Genomic DNA, 17,284 nt, shown 5'->3' with positions numbered 1-17,284 from the left:
CACTGTGGTTGCACAAAATTATTGCACATGGTGCATATAACTCATTTTGAAACACTTGCCCAAATTATCTTGCATATTGTGTAAATAAGAGTATAAAGAACCGTATATATTGTCTGTGCGGAAAGAGAAGAGTCGTGGAATGTATGGGGCCCAATACATTCTACGACTCTTCTCTTTCCGCACAGACTTTACGCATATTTTGTCGCTTTAAAATATGCCTGTGGCGCTCGGGTTACAAGCACCGTGTGCATTTTTTTTTAATTTGAAGAGTTCATATTTTCATGCATATCGTAATGGAGCCGCCATTAACAGGCGTTCCCCTCTGTCGAAAATAGGCGGCCAATGGTCAACCTCATGTCAACCATATGTATGGACTGACGTTTATCTGACATGACGTACCTATACATTTGATGTGCCCCTCCCCCGCAAAAAAAGGCAGACTATTTTGTACCGAAAATTTTAGACATGGCGTCTCCGTTGGTTATATCCTCCAAGATCGATTATGTACTTTGTAGCTTTGTACTTTCTATTTTGTTACTAGATGAATCTCTTTATATTGCAAAGAAAAATAAATTAGAAGTGAAACTAGCATGCAATAAATTTTTCAATCATAGCATGCCTTTTATTTTTTTTTAATCGGGGAAAAATGCGCGCATTCCAGATATTTCACTGTAGCCTAGTGAACTAATCACATTATACGGTCTGCATAAGTTTCATTTGATATGCTTTAGATCTGCATGTCAAAGGTTTGCCATTGCAGTGACAGGGTCTGTAGGGTCACAGGGGTGAGAAATGCAGCATACTAGTCTAGTCTTTCTATAAACAGGTAGTTTAAAATATGTGATACACATTCCTTTCATTGAGGCTTTTAGAGAGTAGCTCAAAATAAAAATATGTTTATAGTAAATATAGTATATTGGAGTAAATCATTGTGATAAACTTCTTAACTTTCTCAAAGTTGTGTGACAGCTTTCTATATTACCAGTACATATTTCCAAATACATTTGAAGGGGTAAAACTCTTGGAGAGTTTATTTGCAGTAAAATCTTCCTAGCAGTGACCAGATCTCCTCTTAAAATGTGGCAAACTGCAGCCTTGGCCCACACGGAGACAGCTATCATGTCTCTCATCTGGTATGGGAGGACTGAGACTAGTTCATGGATCATATGTGGGTTCAGGTGCTCCACAGCATCTGTTATTCTGTCTAAGTTAATGAGAGCTTCAGCTGCGTAGATGTGGGCCCAGGCTTTATGGCTGTTGGAGACGTCAGGTTGGTTCAAGAGCTCCGTAGCACTCATCAAGGCTGAGAGTGGATCCTGCATGTGCAGCAATACATAACTCTGTAAAACTAGGACAGAGTTCTTCACTTCACAGCACTGCTTCCAGCTGATGGGTGGTCCCGGAGGGGCCTGCACCACTGGCAGTGTCGCATCTATGGTAGGTTCCTGGTCTGGCAGTAAAGTAATAGCATTTCTCAAACACAGGGCTGCAAATTCTAAAGATAATGTTGGTATAGCGAATGACTCTCCACTTGTTGAATATTTCTCTTTGACTTCTTTTGTGAAGAGTATTCTAGTGTGTGGGCCGCTGCCTAGCTTTTTGACTGTGAATTGTTGGGCTTCATCGCTGCAGCATTTTTTGATGCAGCATTCGGCCAAGTGGAGCCAAATTCGAGGGTTGTTGGGGTAGTGGCGGGCCGTCTCCACCAGGCATTCAAAGGCTCCTTCAGAGTTGTTTGCAGCCAGCAATGCCAGTCCCAAATTGTAAACATACAGCGGTCTGTCCTTGCAGGCGATGAGACGCTCACTGTCCTCATTCTCCATGGCTCTAAAGTGTTCTTTTACAGCATGCTGAAAATACTTTGATGCCAAAAACGGCTTTTTCACTGACATGTAAATAACTCCAAGATTATTGTTAATAGCTGCCCAAATATCTTCACCCTGAGTCTTCAGATCATAATTATACTTAAGTGTCTTGTATTGTCCTAAAGTATTTGCCGCTTCCTTCATATCTCCATTGATGTAATGCTGCTGAGCAATTACAAATATATTCTCAATTGAGTCCGCAGTTAATGTTAACTTTATTTTCTGTCCGAGGAGAAGTTTTGCTCTGCTAACTAGCCTTTCAAACATGTTGTTGATTTCACTGTCTGACTTCATTAATTCTGTATGATTGTTAGCTACATCTAAAGTCTTGTTAAAGGTTCTTCGACAAAGAGTAGCTTCCATCATGAGTAGTACAATTTGCTGGTGCAGTTTAGTGTCTTTAACATTTTTCGAGTTGAGAAGCCTCTCTAACACTACAGCGCATTGGTAGTAGTAGCGTGAATGGTACAAAATAACCGCGTAGTTATACAGCGCGTAAGCAGATGACTCCTTTGTGTCAACTTCGGGGAAAGTAACCGCCGTAATTTGTGTAATGGCCTTCTTGAATTTCTCTACGTTCCTCATATCACTGGCCATGAACTCTACGACGGCTTTGTTATGCTGAATCCTCTTATTGCTGGCGCCAGCGAGAGATTCTAGCTCGTTTAAGTGCTGGAGAGCGGATGAGTAATCCTTGTTCATGTAGCACTGGTAAGCGAGCACGACAGGCTCTTCGCGGTCCTTTAAGTTAGACATGGTACAAATAATAAGTAAAACAATAGTTTACAACAGAAAGATATTTTCCAATTGGCAAAAAAAAAATCGTACAACTTTAACGAGTGTTTGACGTTTTTGACAGTTGTGTTGTCGAGACGAGACGCTGTCATAACTGTGTTTAAAAGAAACGCTTAAACCGTTTATTGCATGTAAAAGTTGTAAAACATTGTCTTGTGTCTATGGTCGACCTCGACTAATCATCACCTAAATCACCCGGTCGGGGTTCCTATTACAACTTTGTGTTGACTTTGTTATTCTATTAAAGAAGTAGAACTTACTTGAGTTAATTATTAATAGTTCGTTTAAAAATATACTAAACACATAGTACACACAGTGCTAATTTAAAATCAGTGGTCAGTTTTCGTTTCTGCTCCATTATAAAGGAGCTGGAACAAAAAGGAATTGTCCTTGCACTTTCTTCATAGTTTATTAATTAATATCGAGTTGCAGTCTATAATGGCAACAAGAGCAATTATCACGTAAGTAGATATTTAGCCTAAAACCTGAGTTAAAGTTTTAAGCTCGTTTCTAGTTCTAGTTACATAAATATATATAATTCTCATCAACAATACACAACATATACAAGGTGGGCCCGTAGTAGGAACAATATTTTATTTTACTTTATTTATTTAATATTATTTTTATATGTACTTTGTATGTGTTTCAGATTTTAGTTAGGTATATCTAAGTATCAATTTATTCTGTTTATAAATTTAATATAGTCAGGCAAATACAACTTGTCAGTAAGTAAGAAAAAGAGATCTAAACTCATCCCTTTCTTTTGGGTGCTAATAGTAGCGTCAGATAAAGATAGTATGAGTCTCTGTCTATGTTTGAAATGAGGCAGTCCTGGGCCAAACTATAAATGCAAAATACAATAAAATAAAACCAATTTTCTTTGTTTAATCAAATTTAGCATGTAGTACAAATTAATACAGGGTGTTTGGTACATCGTTTGCCAAATTAAAACGGCAGATAGCTTGAGTCATTTGCTACCTTTTCAGGCATAGAAATTTTTAATTTGGTGCAAAAAAAATTTTTCACTTCTATGACAGTTTTTCGTAAATTTCAAATTTTTACTTGCGTAGTAGTAAAAAAAAACCATGGCCCATTTTGTTTTTCTAGGCATGAGAAGATAGCAAATGACTCAAGATATCTGTCGTTTTAATTTGGCAAACGATATACCAAACACCCTGTATATAAATGAGTCATGTTATGTTTTGTATTTGAATATTGTTTAAACTACTGAGTTGTACAAGTGCCCATTAATAGAACGTGGAACCTTGGTTATATACAATGTTGTTCTGTATTACTGTATACTTTCGCCTGTTTTTCCGCAATAAACGAATTGAAGTAAAGTATACAATGTGTCAAAAACTCTGATATGTCATATCATAAAATCATTATCGACATTATGTGCCGTTATTATGTCATTATCATTAACGACATAATAACGGCATAATCATCACTATTTTTGTTACATTTTGTATGAATTCCAGAAGAATGATTTTCGTATTACATAACATTAATTAGAATTACCTACAAATTAGACAGTATTTCGATTCCTTTAGTGCAGTTTAGGGTAAAGCAAGCCCCAGAGGGCCTACCGCGAATCACGTTCGACGTGTTGCCTCTCTGTCGCACTTGTAAATTCGTTCGTAAACATGACAGGGAGGCAACACGTCGAACGTGGTTCGCGGTAGGCCCTAGGGTGTCAACCGCCCGTCGTTTAAGCTTGATAAGTCTAAACATAAACAATGTTATCGGTTCTCGGTATGCCCAGGCAACTTTAGGTGACTATACTAATGACGATAAGAGTGTATATCCCATCTGAGGCTACTGAGGGCCTACTGCGAACCACGTTGGACGTGTTCTCTCTCTATCGCACTTGTAAATTCGTACATAAGTGTGACAGGCTGGCAAGACGTTGAACGTGGTTCGCGGTAAGCCCTCTGGTCAACACTTTACAATTCTGAGCGACTACCGCGAAAACCGAAATTCGCAAATTGCGGGGATCTTTCTCTTTTACTCCAATGAAGGCGTAATTAGAGTGACAGAGAAAAATGCCCGCAATTTGCGAACTTCGATGTTCGCGGTTATAGGCCAGGGCTATAGCCCCTCTGATCTACGCGTCACTCGTGAATACCGAGTATAAACCTATATACGTATAGATCAATTCGTGTAAACTTAGAATGCTATATCTTTTACCCTCTTTTACCCTTGTTAAGACCAACCAAGAGTGAAAGAGATAGCATTCAGTTGCCAGTTGGAATTACTTACGGTAAGTATATACGGTAAGTATATTACTTATACTGCCCTGCTAAGCCGAAAAGCGCTATCTCAAAAACAAATGATTTTGAAAATGGAATTCTCAGTTATAGAAACTAAAGTATAAATTAGCAATGGATTTTCTTTTGAGATAGCGCAACTCGGCTTAGCAGGGCAGTATAGTAGGGTTCCCCGTTCATCATTGTTTGTTATCAGTAGCAGTAAGTCGAAACTGGACTATTACTATTATCTTATCCATTAAGCCCATTATGGGGTCTTATCAGCTCTTACTGTTAATTAAAAATCATTAACAAAATATTCGAAAGTTTTAAATAAATAAATACTATAGGACATTTTTACACAAATTGACTAAGCCGCATGGTAAGCTCAAGAAGGCTTGTGTTGTGGGTACTCAGAAAACGATATATATAATATATAAATACTTAAATACATTGAAAACAACCATGACTCAGGAACAAATATCTGTATCATCATACGAATAAATGCCCTTACCAGGAATAAAATTAAATAATTAGTTACACAGACTTAATGCTCGATTACTATTGTCATGCTATATTCTTACTTCCATAACGTACTTCCACGGCATCGGCACATTTTAACGTCACCGTAAAGCAGGCTACCTAAATGTTCGATTTTGATAGCACACGCAGTGCAAGTGTTATTTATACGTCATAATTTCATAGAAGTTTGACTTTTAAAATAACACTTGCACTACGTGTGCTATCAAAATCGTTGCAGACTTTTCTTGGTCTAACTCTATTAATATTAATTCAGTTCTACATAAACTAAAGACGAACGAATTAGGCCCAAAATGGTATCTGTAATTCAGATTCTGAATAGAACGATTTGAAATAATTCGGTTTTTGAGTCCTGAGGGCATACCCGAAAATCTAAAATCAAAATTTAGTTATTTGCCTCTCTATCGTCTTTGAATATTCGGGCGACAGAGAGGCAGACAATTATTTTTTGTAGAGTGAAAATTCGATTTTCGTTTCTCGCGGTAGGGTGTTCCAAATCAATATTTCGCTTCTCAACAAAATGATTTAGACGGGTCATCTAACAAACCAACATATCTAAGGCCCAGTTGCACTAACCACATTTAACAGGCTGATTAACATTAAACAGCAGTGAAGTATGAAATTTCCCATACAAATAAATTTAGCGAACGCTTTAACGGTGACAGACGGTTTGGTGCAACCGACCCTAAATCTAGTTTCAGTTAAGTCTGACGAAGATGGTCGGTTCTAGGATGTCGGAGCGGGCGATGGAGTGCCCAGTATGCCTGGAGACCATGACAGCTCCTATCCTGCAGTGCCAACGAGGGCACAGCCTCTGCAGCCGCTGCACGAGCCGCGGCCTCACGCAGTGCCCTATTTGCCGCTCGCCCATGACGGACATGAGGAACTGGGCTTTCGAAGATATCATTTCAAAGGTAAAGGTAGACTTCCGAGCAAAGCGGCTCCGGCGACAGTAACGCAGCGACACTGACGCGGCGCCAGAGCGATAGTGGCAGTATGGAAATGTATGAATTTACGTCCGAGCGCAGCGTCACTTTCTGTGCAGGCGTTTACATAACGGGTTCTCAGGCAAGGCTCGTAACCGGTTTTATTTTCATACAAAAAATACCGGTATTATTACGTTCTTTGGTTTATTATTCCATTTGTTTATTATTCATCAGTCCTACGTAAAAGGCATGAAATAATAAAAAATATGGTGCTATTTCGGGTTTAAAAAAAAAACCGGTTCCGAGCCCTGCTCTCAGGTTTTGTTTATTAGGTCCCTTTCTGTTTCCGAAAGTACACCCAGCCGCAAAATCGCAAGGCCACTTTTTGAATGAATTCATTCATAATGTGTCCATGTAATTTTGCACCTCGCTCTACATTGGTAAGGCGGTCGTCTCAATGGATGCGGATCGCTAAATTGGTCTTTGGAGTTGTCTCACTCATACATATCGTATCGGAGCTGCGTGTATTGTTCTAACCGCGTGAAGCATTCGATATTGATCGCCCACAATTTTGACATAGACCAAGATTACATAGGAAACAGTTTTATTCAAAAATAAATCACAACCAATTAATTGTCCTAAACAACTTTCGGGAACAAAATATACTTTTTTGGTTTTTAGTGTCAGTATGAGCTTTAAGGCAAGCGACGTTAGATTCTACAGCATATGAAAGTAAATTTACATTTCTTCGCATTGATACCAATAGTCACAGACTGAATCGCACAGGTGAATACGCCAGCCCCAGCGCCAGCGCCAGCGGCGCCGTCCTCCAAACTGCTTTGTCCCCACAAAGACGCCGGCTGCGGATTCACATTCAGCCAAGCTAAAGCACGCGAGCTAGATGAGCACGCCAATGAATGTATCTTCAGGGACATGCTCTGCCCGCTTGGCGCCGCTTTCAGCAACTGTTTCTGGATAGGTAAGTGCATTATGTGTATGTCTGCATGTTTAGGTATTTAAATAAAAGTAAACAATTTGTTAATTTTCGGGTAGTTATAACATTTATTGGTTAACCAACCAAAAACCACCTGGATCAGTCTTGAGTTTAACCTACATTATTTGATCATGTAATGTTATCATCTACCCTCAATTGGTTTTAGGAGCCATTTGAGGGTAGATTTTTTTACTTTTATTTAAATAGCTAAAGATACAGAGATAGTAGAGATCCAGGTTTTAAACTATAACTGAGTCTCTAATACATGCAGCCTGGGTCAGCACACCAGTGTGGAGAACATCAACATTTAAGATAGTAACACACATTACCTACTTCATGATTGTTAAAAAAAAAAGTTTCTTCGAATATTGTCCAGAGATTCCCACAGTAGCATAATCATTTTTTTAATATTTATTAATTATATTATGTATTTGTATTTCATTAACCAAAAATTAAAACACCTTTTGTTTTTAATAATTGAGTATTTTAAACGCCAAGAACACGTTGTATAATTAATTTGCAATCAGATAATCGTCATTAAATACGCGCTATCAAGGTATTCACATTGTAACACACTGTTACAACACTGTGTAATTGTGTGTGTGTGTTTTAATAACGTATTATTAAAACCTTCTTGTCCAGGTAAACTCAAAAACATGATGGACCACTTCAAACAGAGCCACCCATCCAGCTGCGAGATAGTCTCCGGCGTCGACACGGAACTGGAGCTACCTCTCACACAAGACCTCGTCAAGGTCTACCTCGCCGCCACCGGCAATATGCACTTCATCATCACCATGAAAATAGACAAGACTACTAACACTGCCTCCTGGGCAGTCCAACATATCGGCAGTAAGAAAAACGCGCGTCTATACACGTATGAAATTTACTTAACCAGTAAGCAGGATGTCAGACGGCGCTCAGTTTTGGTGGAACACTGTGTCAATGATGTGGTGGAGCCTTTAGATGTTATCAGGGAAGGGAGATGTGCGGTCATGCCTTTGAAAATGCTGGCGCATTATGTGACGGACAATAAGGTTACTTTTAAGTTAGTTATTAAGAAGGTGCCGCCGACCTTGTAAAGGGACCACAATATAGTCATACGACCGTTGCTTGTTATCGTGCCCCCAGATTTGATGTTGGCATTTACATGTATAAGGACTATAACGAGACAAGATAACAATATCAAACTACAATGGGTCTGTCTTCACTCCCTGTATTTGATTTTGTACCTATCAAATACGTAAGATGATTATTGTTTACATTTATTGTTATATAATGCTAAGTTAATCTAGCTGTTTTAATTATGATTATGCACGGTTTTGTTATTCTTTTTCAATGAAACTAGTGCCTTAGAAAAGCATTTTTGTAAAAGTTAAGTGGCTACTATCAGTGGCGGATTTGCAGTCTTTGCCGCCTTAGGGGCTTAGGCCCCAGGCCCTGTAGTACCTAAGTACTAGACGCCTCTTTCTCAGGACTCACCATATAGACTGCCGCCCCTAACATCTGGCCGCCCTAGGCCCGGGCCTACTGGGACTTAAGGGAAATCCGCCACTGGCTACTACACGGCAGGCAAATAAGCGTCCGACGGTCCAAGGCTACCGTGATCGCGGTAGGAGCTGAAAACTATTTGACTGGTCGAAACCTACCAAGGTCACCGTTGTGGGCAGCTTCGTTGCCGACCGCGTAGTAGGCTTTAATAGTAATAATGCAACAACTTGAATTTGTATTAACATTTTTACTAAGCATTTCTAAGCAAATTAATATTTTAAGTCACATAATTGGTTTTATTTTATTGTCCTTCTTCTCGATTAATTAATCGCTCGTAGGCACACCAGAGATTATGATTCGGTCACACGGACGCGGATCCGCGCCGAAGCGGTCAAACGGGACACCACTTTATAATGTTCATTCATAGCGCTGCACGATGCGATGAGCGATAGTCAAACTTTGGCCTCTTCCTGAGCTAGTTATACTTACCTATAGGGAGTAGAAGGGGCTACCCCCACGTGTTAATTATTTATCTCCATGTTGATTTTTGGAAAATCGACTTTTGGCCACCTAAATCGGGCAAATCAACATCTGTGCGCTGCCCACTGTCACACAGATGTGCGAGTGCAGTGCAGTCAACTCTTTAAACATCTGGAAGTGACTCAATCACGTTGATTATACTAGGGCCTATGTAACTACACCGAAAAACACCCAACTTGTCAGTAAAAAAAGGCGCAAAATTTAAATATCATTTTTTTTTTTAATTGCCGCCTTTTTCTACTGACGAAGTGGCTGTACAAGAGCATACAATCATTTCTGCAGCCAACTCTATAATACCGTCAAAACGTGTGCCTTGAATAGTTTGACTTGATACTCTAGTTTGTCTATGGTTTGCACACAATGCTACCAACCTAACATTTTCTGGGAATACCCTCATCAAATTTTTCTTTTTTCTTACGTCACTTGAATCAACAACAATCACCCTTATTACAGTGATATAAAGATCACTTTGACAGCATTACTAAAGTTGTTTCATACGTCAGTTGCTAATAAAACAAGTACGTAGAATGCAGTTATAGTTATAATTATAAGTAACTACATAATCAATAGCGCTGGGAGCGATAACGATTATAAGTCACTTGATCCACACACTGCAAAGTTTGTTCATAACATTCCTTTGTGAAATAAGAGTGTTATAAAAGCAATCTGGTGAAATAAGACAGCTAGGTATGTTTAGAAGTATAAAACAATTTAGTTGAAAACTCTTAAGTTTAATAAAGTTAAGGCGTTATGATTTACTTCTATAATTAGTTTGTCTGTATCTTAGTTACTTTCGATTACGTCGTGGCACTCAATTGATTAGTGATTGTAAATAGTCATTGAATTAGGATTTTTTGGTGGTTATGGTACTTTGTTTTGATTATCCTAAGTAGCAGGTTCTATTTTCTCAAACTAAGCATTTATTACCCGGACCCGGGTATGTCCTTAAACTACGTCCAAGACCACCGGTGGACGGGCAGCAGCGTCCCTCAAATTCGGTGTACTCGACTGCGATCGCCAACCCGCCTGCCAAGCGTGGCGATTATGGCATTCACCCCCCATAACAAGGGGGAGGCCTATGTTCAGCAGTGGACGTCTTATGGCTGAGATGATGATGAAGCATATATTTGATTAGATATAAGTTAGTTACGGTCTTGTAACATGATTTCCCCTGACACAATAAGTGATTAGGCTTGACTTTGTTGGACGCTCCCTGGATGGGGTCCAACCTGGGACAAATCCTGGGCTATAACCGCGAAAATAGAAGTTCGCAAATTGCGAGGATTTTTCTCTGTCACTCTAATTACGCCTTCATTGGAGTAAAGGAGAAAGATCCCCGCAATTTGCGAATTTCGGTTTTCGCGGTAGCCGCTCTGGACCTGGGAGGCAGTTCTATATGATTACATTATTTATTATTTTATATACTAATTTATTTGTTAAGATACTAATTTATCTATAGTTTTGTAAGTTTTATTATGTTTGTTTATTCCTTTCTTTGTTTTTATCAATAAATAAATAAGATAATATACTAATTATGATTTGTACACATTACAGATTTCCTAAATGGCTTCCAAAGGAAAAAAGTAAGTGATAATTTAATTCCACTTTAGTTAATTGTATATTTGTTTTAGGCCATGACATAATAATATATGTAGTTCCAACCGAAGAGCTCTTACTGATGACTCACTCTTGTCAGCTCTTGTTATAGTTCAATTTTTTTTTAATCTTTTAAGCCTTTTCATTGGCAATTTATTTTCTCCAGATCAGTAGCAGTGGAGATCCCGGAGTGCCCAATATGCCTGGACACTATGACCATACCGGTGTTCCTGTGCCAGTCGGGGCACAGTCTGTGCAACTCATGCACGCTGGCGCTGTGCCCTCCATCATGCCCCATCTGCCGACAACCCATGACGCAGATGAGGAACCGCTCCCTTGAGGAACTCATTAACAAGGTAACCAATAATAATAATGGTTCTGTCGAAAATATTTTGCATTATTGAAAATTTTATTGACTGATTTAATCAAAAGCCGGGTTCACACAGAGCGAGCATACGCGCGAGGCAATTTCCTAAGGCAAGCAAGGGAGGCAAGAATTAAGCTTAAAATTCGAATTAAATCAGTTGGGTAGTTTAACGGTAGGTACTCATGAAGCGGCGCCTCCCAACACAGGAAAGATGTTTCTTAACGGGACGGTTCCATCTCCTGTATTGACTAAGCTTATTTTATTTTTTATTTATAGGTAATCTAGATTCAGATCACATAAATTTAATTGTACGTAAAGATAGAATAAGAGGGTTGTAAATCTCTGTCTGCGGTATTTCAGTTGTTGCCCGTAAATTTTAATATTCAGCCACCAAGCCCACCAAGTTTATTTGTGCTGTGTGCAAAAACGATCTTAATGTTTTATTGATTCCACTTCATCTTGGACAAAAATTGAGTTAGATACCTATCCGGCTATACTTTCTCTACAGGTGGATTTCTCAATCGATTCTCCAGAAGCATTGTGAGCAGGTTTTGAAAAATGTTGATTAAATTAGGACTCGCGGGATCTACAGCTCACTAGTTTAATTGTATATATTTTGTATTGCAGGCCAAGTCGCCATGCCCCAACCAGAGCGCGGGCTGCGTATTTTCGCTGCCCGGCCCGGCGATGGCCGACCATCTCAAGGAATGCCTGTTCCGTCCGCGCGAGTGCCCGCACGCGGTCTTTGGCAGATGCTCCTGGAATGGTAACTTACATGCAATGCATACAGTGTTGGCCGAACGTTAAGTATTGCAATTAACCATTAACCAGTACAACAAACAGACAGTACAACAAATTGAACCGTAAACGGTAACGGTGTAAGAAAATTAGTGTGCCCTGACAGGGTGTCATGGAAGCTTCCTGTGTAACTGTAATAACATCCCATGTACATGACTATACAAATAAACATCTTATCTTATCTTAACGGTAACGGACAGTTACAGTTGACGGTTCAATTTGTACTGGTTAAGGTCAAGAATATTCAATTGCATTAACGTATCGGCCAACACTGACTGCATATATATTTAAGTTACATTAAAAGCAGATTAGAGACTACTAAATATGTCACTCATCATTGTTGTGGGGTTTGTAGGTAGCACGTAACTATTTTGCTTGTGTTAGTTAGCTAATAGCTTACTCAATACATTTAATACATATAATTTTAGATCAAAGATCACATTATGTAGTCTGTTGGGCGCAGCAGAAAATAAGGAGAGAGAGAGAGAGCTGTGCATTTTATTTTTCATCTGTATGGAAATTAACTGATATTTATAACTTCCGATGAAAGGGAAACGGTATTAGACCAAAAAAGTGGATTTTAACAAATATTTACCAAACGGATCAACCAATCTAGTCACGGTTTTATGTAAAGGCGACTCACTCGGATCACAGATGCCTAGATGATGCTGTGAATGCTGTGATACTTTTGATCGGCGTTTTAAATTTACACCTATTTCACATACCAACATAAATTAAGCCAAATTATTTGATAAACAGGTGATGTAAGGAAGATGATGGAGCATTTTAAAGAGAAGCACCCGGCCCACTGCGTGGCCGAAGTGGACCGCGAGGCGGGCTGGAGGTTGCAGGTGGAGCAACTAGACTTGAAGGAGTGCGCGCGGCACGTGTTCCTCGCCGCGCAGCAAAACTTTCTCTTCATCATCACCCTCAAGGTTGGCTGAATTCTACTGAGATTGGCAAAGGGTTGTGCACAAATCACGCCCTAACCCTTTAAACGTGATGGATTTAGAGGGAAATACGCATTACATAATTAACAAGAAGGCTTGTTTGTATGTCTTTAAAGTAGGTATAGTCCTTTTGCTTCATGACAAAATAACTTAGGGAAGCACAGTCACCAGTCACCTGCAATAATATGTTACTCTTCGAAGGCGGCAAAAATATATGACACTCTCTTGACTCTACAAATAAGATTGATCGTGTCAGATATTTTTGCAGCCTTCGCTGTGTAACATACTATCGCAGGTGACAGAGGTGACTGTACCTTGTATAAGTCAAGAAGCTGACTGTGCCGTAGATCAAAGCTGATTCAAATACCAGACTGAAGTAGTACATGTGGACATGCCCTTATATCGGCTTATTACTAGTTATTTAGTGACTATCTTTTGACATACATTTTCTAATCGGGATTTACATTACGAAATTGATTTCGTGACATTCGTTTTATCAATATTTTCGTAATGCATGCAGTAACTTCACGAAACTCAGCGATTTTTGGTGCATCACTGCATGCAACTAATTTCGTAGTGTAAATGCACAGACAAAACATCCTCCAGACTGAGCATAGACGCGCTACCCCCTCTGCCACGCATACGGTAATTTTACTCCATGTTCGAGTCGAAAGTGTCTTTGTGTGACGTCCGTGTCTTTGAACGGTCGCTTCGCTCACCTCGTCCCGCGCACCCCCGCATTTTTGGCATCATCGGTTGCATGAAATAATTGCTCTAAACTCGGTCTAGAGGATTCCTAGTCTATGTGTAAATGCGACGTGAAAACTGAGTGTCGCGAGTGTCTACGCTGAGGGCTTACCGCGAACCACGTTCGACGTGTTGCCTCCCTGTCACACTTACGTACGAATTTACAAGTGCGACAGAGAGGCAACACGTCGAACGTGGTTCGCGGTTCGCGGTAGGCCCTGTGCGGAGTTGCGGACGTGTATAGTCCGTTTTTTTTAGCATTAGAAAGAACTTCGCAGAAGTTCGCTTGTGGTTCTAAATCTGGCACTTTTAGCGGTAACAATTTGAAGTAAATTATATGTATTGACCATGCTACATTAGATAATTCAATAATTATTAACAATTAAAGAGCCTGATAAAAACTGCACGCTTGCTTCTGTGGAGTTCTTTCTAATGCTAGAAAAAACGAACTATAGCTTCGATGCTGTGAATATCACGAAACGAATTATTTCACGAATTCACTTTCGCATATTTCGAAACTACTTTCGTGAAACTAATTTCAACATGCATGACACTAATTTCCCAACTTTAAATCCTGTTTTATTAAAGGTGGACACCATCCAGCGCATGGCCTACTGGGTGATCCAGCATATCGGACAAAAGAAAATCGCCCAACAACACCTCTACGAAATACAGGTCACCAGCGGACGCGACCAGCAGCGCAAAGTTGTCTTCACCGAGCACTGTCTCAACGACAGCTTGAAAGCCGATGAGGTGTTCCGACAGGCCAACTGCGCTGTCATGCCTTTAGACATGCTAACCCATTTCATAAAGGATAAGACACTTTCCTTCCGTTTTGTTATTAAGAGGTTGAATAGAGATAATAAAGAGAATGTTCAGGCTCCAAGTAGTAGGGAGTCCTCTGTTTCCAGGGGCCGGGATGCCTCGCAGGGCCCGGAGACGAGAGGCCCGGGGCCAAAGCCACATTGGAAGAAACATCCAGGACAGAAACCTGGTCCTAAGAAATTCACAAAGGCTCAGGCTTAAATATTAGTATTGTTATGCTTTTTAGAGTTTTAAGTTAATTAATGGCAATATTGCCAATGTACTTATGTTTAAGAATTTTAGCATACAGTACTGAGAACATCAGGTATTATGCATGTAGAGAATAAAGACAGAATGGTATAGCAAATTGTAACATTGTGGTATTATGTTATCAAACTTTTTTTAGGGTCCATATTGGGTCGCATAATAATTGATTGCCCTAATGTAATGTTACGCATAAAACTCATTTCGCATAATTTTTATTGTGCTGAAAATTTTAACATCACTGAAAAATTATGACACAAACCTAACCTAACCTACCCTATTCCACACAACCTCTTCAAAATATTTTCGAAAATACTTTCTGTTTCAGCTGGAGAAAAAATATGCGATAAGAGTTTTATGTGTAACATTACATTATGACAATCAATTATTATGCGACGAGATAGGATCCCTTTTTTTAACATGACATTTATATTATATATATACAAGTAAACATGTATAATAAACACAGAGGTTGGGAGTTAAAATGTATTTCAAAGTATTTGTAAGTTGGTTTGGTTTTAGTAGCCTAAGCCTAATGCATATAATGCTAATAGTATTTGGATTTTTATATAAAATTCGAGATACAATATTAGCTTCTAATTTATTTTGTAATTGGCACTTCAATCTTATAAACTTTACTCTGCTTCAGTCAGGTTAGGCTCTAATATTATGATTAATTAATTATTTTTAAGGTTCGTTAAGAATTATTTTACTAATTAGATGATCCTGATAATAATGACTGGTTTTCTTTAAATCATGTGGTAACAATCACTAACAATTAGGGAGTGAGGCAGAAGTAACTAAATCAAGTACATTTTAATTCTTTATTAAATATGTTCAATTGTTCATTATAGTATGGGCACAGAATAAATAATAGTACTAGGTACAGAAGACTCACTCTCTAACAAAACGCGTCTGTCACAATCAGCACAGATACGGCCGCTAGGTGGCGACAGCGCCACGCGCGGCTTATGACAAACCCCAAAATTGGGGTCGAACGGATGGACTTTTAGCTGCCTGTAGCAAAGCAACGAAATCGCGGAGTGAGCCACGCCTGGTATGGGTTGATTTCACTCCATACAAGTACTGGTTAAATGCGCAGTTGAGCTAATTCAGGAGCAAGCTTGTTAAACTATCTTATTTTTATGTAAAAAAATAACAGCCTATCCTATAACAACTGAATGGCTCTGCATTTCTTGCAATAGAAAATAGAAATCTCAAGGTGCCGCATATGTTTTTGACACAAGTGTTAATTTTTGCATGGTTTTAGGCAATCATGCTGTAAGCAAGGAAGAACTGCATGCGGCTCATGAGCTATGGTTTGTCAACCCATGCGTTAGTTTTTATAATGTGTTTGAAACATCATTGGGATTCTTGTTTATTTCTTAAAAACCTAGTATTTATAACACTGAGTCACAATATTCATATCTTATACTAAATCAGGATGTAACTGAGTCTTCACTTTCTTAGATGACCTCTCTGCTGGCCGCACACACAAATGCTTTCCAAACAATGTCACTGCCACATTCCTTATGTGCATTTCAAACACTGAACAAAATTTAGGCACCGTAGTCACCACATTGTCTTTCGACACTATTTTAAACGTGTTCCTCGTGTCCATAATACATATGCCGCTTTTGCCGACGTAGCTAGGGCATTTGGAACGGACCACGTGAAGTAAGCTGCCATGGAAATCTGACCGGTACAGGGTTTGTGTGAACTGCTCCCAACTTTTACTTGTACAGTCCGGCAACGGCTTGTCCAGTTCCAGCATTTGACTCACATATTCACTCCACATATTGTGCATAGGAAGTACATCTTCGTATTTAACACTGCGTCTTGGTATATCATAGAAACCCAAACATTTTTTCTCACGTCTCGTTAAAGTACGAATTTTCTTAGTTTTAACTTTCTTTTGCGGCTTTTTTTTTTGTTTACTCTTCTTTTTAGCTAAAAGAAAGTCCTTTTTCAACTCTGCTTCGATGTTGGCTTGGTCCGATTTGGGTACATTTGTTTTGAGGAAGTTAATGATAGAATTATCGCCGTTACGTTCTTCGGCAGACATATTAAGGTGTGAAATGGTATTGGATTGTTCAAATCAAAATTTATAATACTATTTTCCTTAAAATAGTGTAAACCCAGTGTAAACATTCGCGTAGCTGCTAGGCTATAGAGGTTATGTTATGAAAATTGACAGTGACACTCACAGACATTTTGAGAATGTACTACTAGGGTGCGTTCAAATACGCGATAAGTCATACACTGCGAGCAAGAAACTGATTATAGTCCGACAAGAAATTAATTGTATAAAATTATTATGGTGGGAATTTTTTAGTTCAATTTTATTTAATTTATACT

General features: G+C 39.1%; 4 protein-coding genes across 4 annotated transcripts; 2 read left to right on the top strand and 2 right to left on the bottom strand.

Annotated features, from left to right (window-relative positions):
- Positions 1–896: 896 nt before the first annotated feature.
- Positions 897–2,704, bottom strand: LOC134674733 (CCR4-NOT transcription complex subunit 10). Its single transcript, XM_063532859.1, has one exon. The coding sequence runs from the start codon at positions 2,619–2,621 to the stop codon at positions 927–929; it is 1,695 nt and encodes a 564-aa protein (XP_063388929.1). The 5' UTR covers positions 2,622–2,704; the 3' UTR covers positions 897–926.
- Positions 2,705–2,859: 155 nt separating this feature from the next.
- Positions 2,860–9,062, top strand: LOC134674790 (E3 ubiquitin-protein ligase sina-like). Its single transcript, XM_063532922.1, has 4 exons — positions 2,860–3,121; positions 6,180–6,363; positions 7,162–7,354; positions 8,012–9,062. Exons 1-4 carry the CDS (start codon positions 3,099–3,101, stop codon positions 8,449–8,451), a joined length of 840 nt encoding a protein of 279 aa, XP_063388992.1. The 5' UTR covers positions 2,860–3,098; the 3' UTR covers positions 8,452–9,062.
- A 929-nt stretch (positions 9,063–9,991) lies between these two features.
- LOC134674939 (E3 ubiquitin-protein ligase SIAH1-like) lies at positions 9,992–15,774 on the top strand. The gene is made up of 6 exons (XM_063533097.1): positions 9,992–10,087; positions 10,955–10,983; positions 11,163–11,352; positions 11,991–12,129; positions 12,921–13,096; positions 14,447–15,774. Exons 2-6 carry the CDS (start codon positions 10,964–10,966, stop codon positions 14,882–14,884), a joined length of 963 nt encoding a protein of 320 aa, XP_063389167.1. The 5' UTR covers positions 9,992–10,087; positions 10,955–10,963; the 3' UTR covers positions 14,885–15,774.
- A 199-nt stretch (positions 15,775–15,973) lies between these two features.
- LOC134674940 (ribonuclease P protein subunit p29) lies at positions 15,974–17,080 on the bottom strand. Its single transcript, XM_063533098.1, has one exon. It carries the CDS (start codon positions 16,989–16,991, stop codon positions 16,356–16,358), a length of 636 nt encoding a protein of 211 aa, XP_063389168.1. The 5' UTR covers positions 16,992–17,080; the 3' UTR covers positions 15,974–16,355.
- Between the last annotated feature and the right edge of the window lie 204 nt (positions 17,081–17,284).

Source organism: Cydia fagiglandana, chromosome 20 (assembly GCF_963556715.1).
Source record: "Cydia fagiglandana chromosome 20, ilCydFagi1.1, whole genome shotgun sequence".
In the NCBI taxonomy this organism is placed as follows: domain Eukaryota; kingdom Metazoa; phylum Arthropoda; class Insecta; order Lepidoptera; family Tortricidae; genus Cydia; species Cydia fagiglandana.
This window is presented reverse-complemented; position numbering and strand designations above follow the sequence as displayed.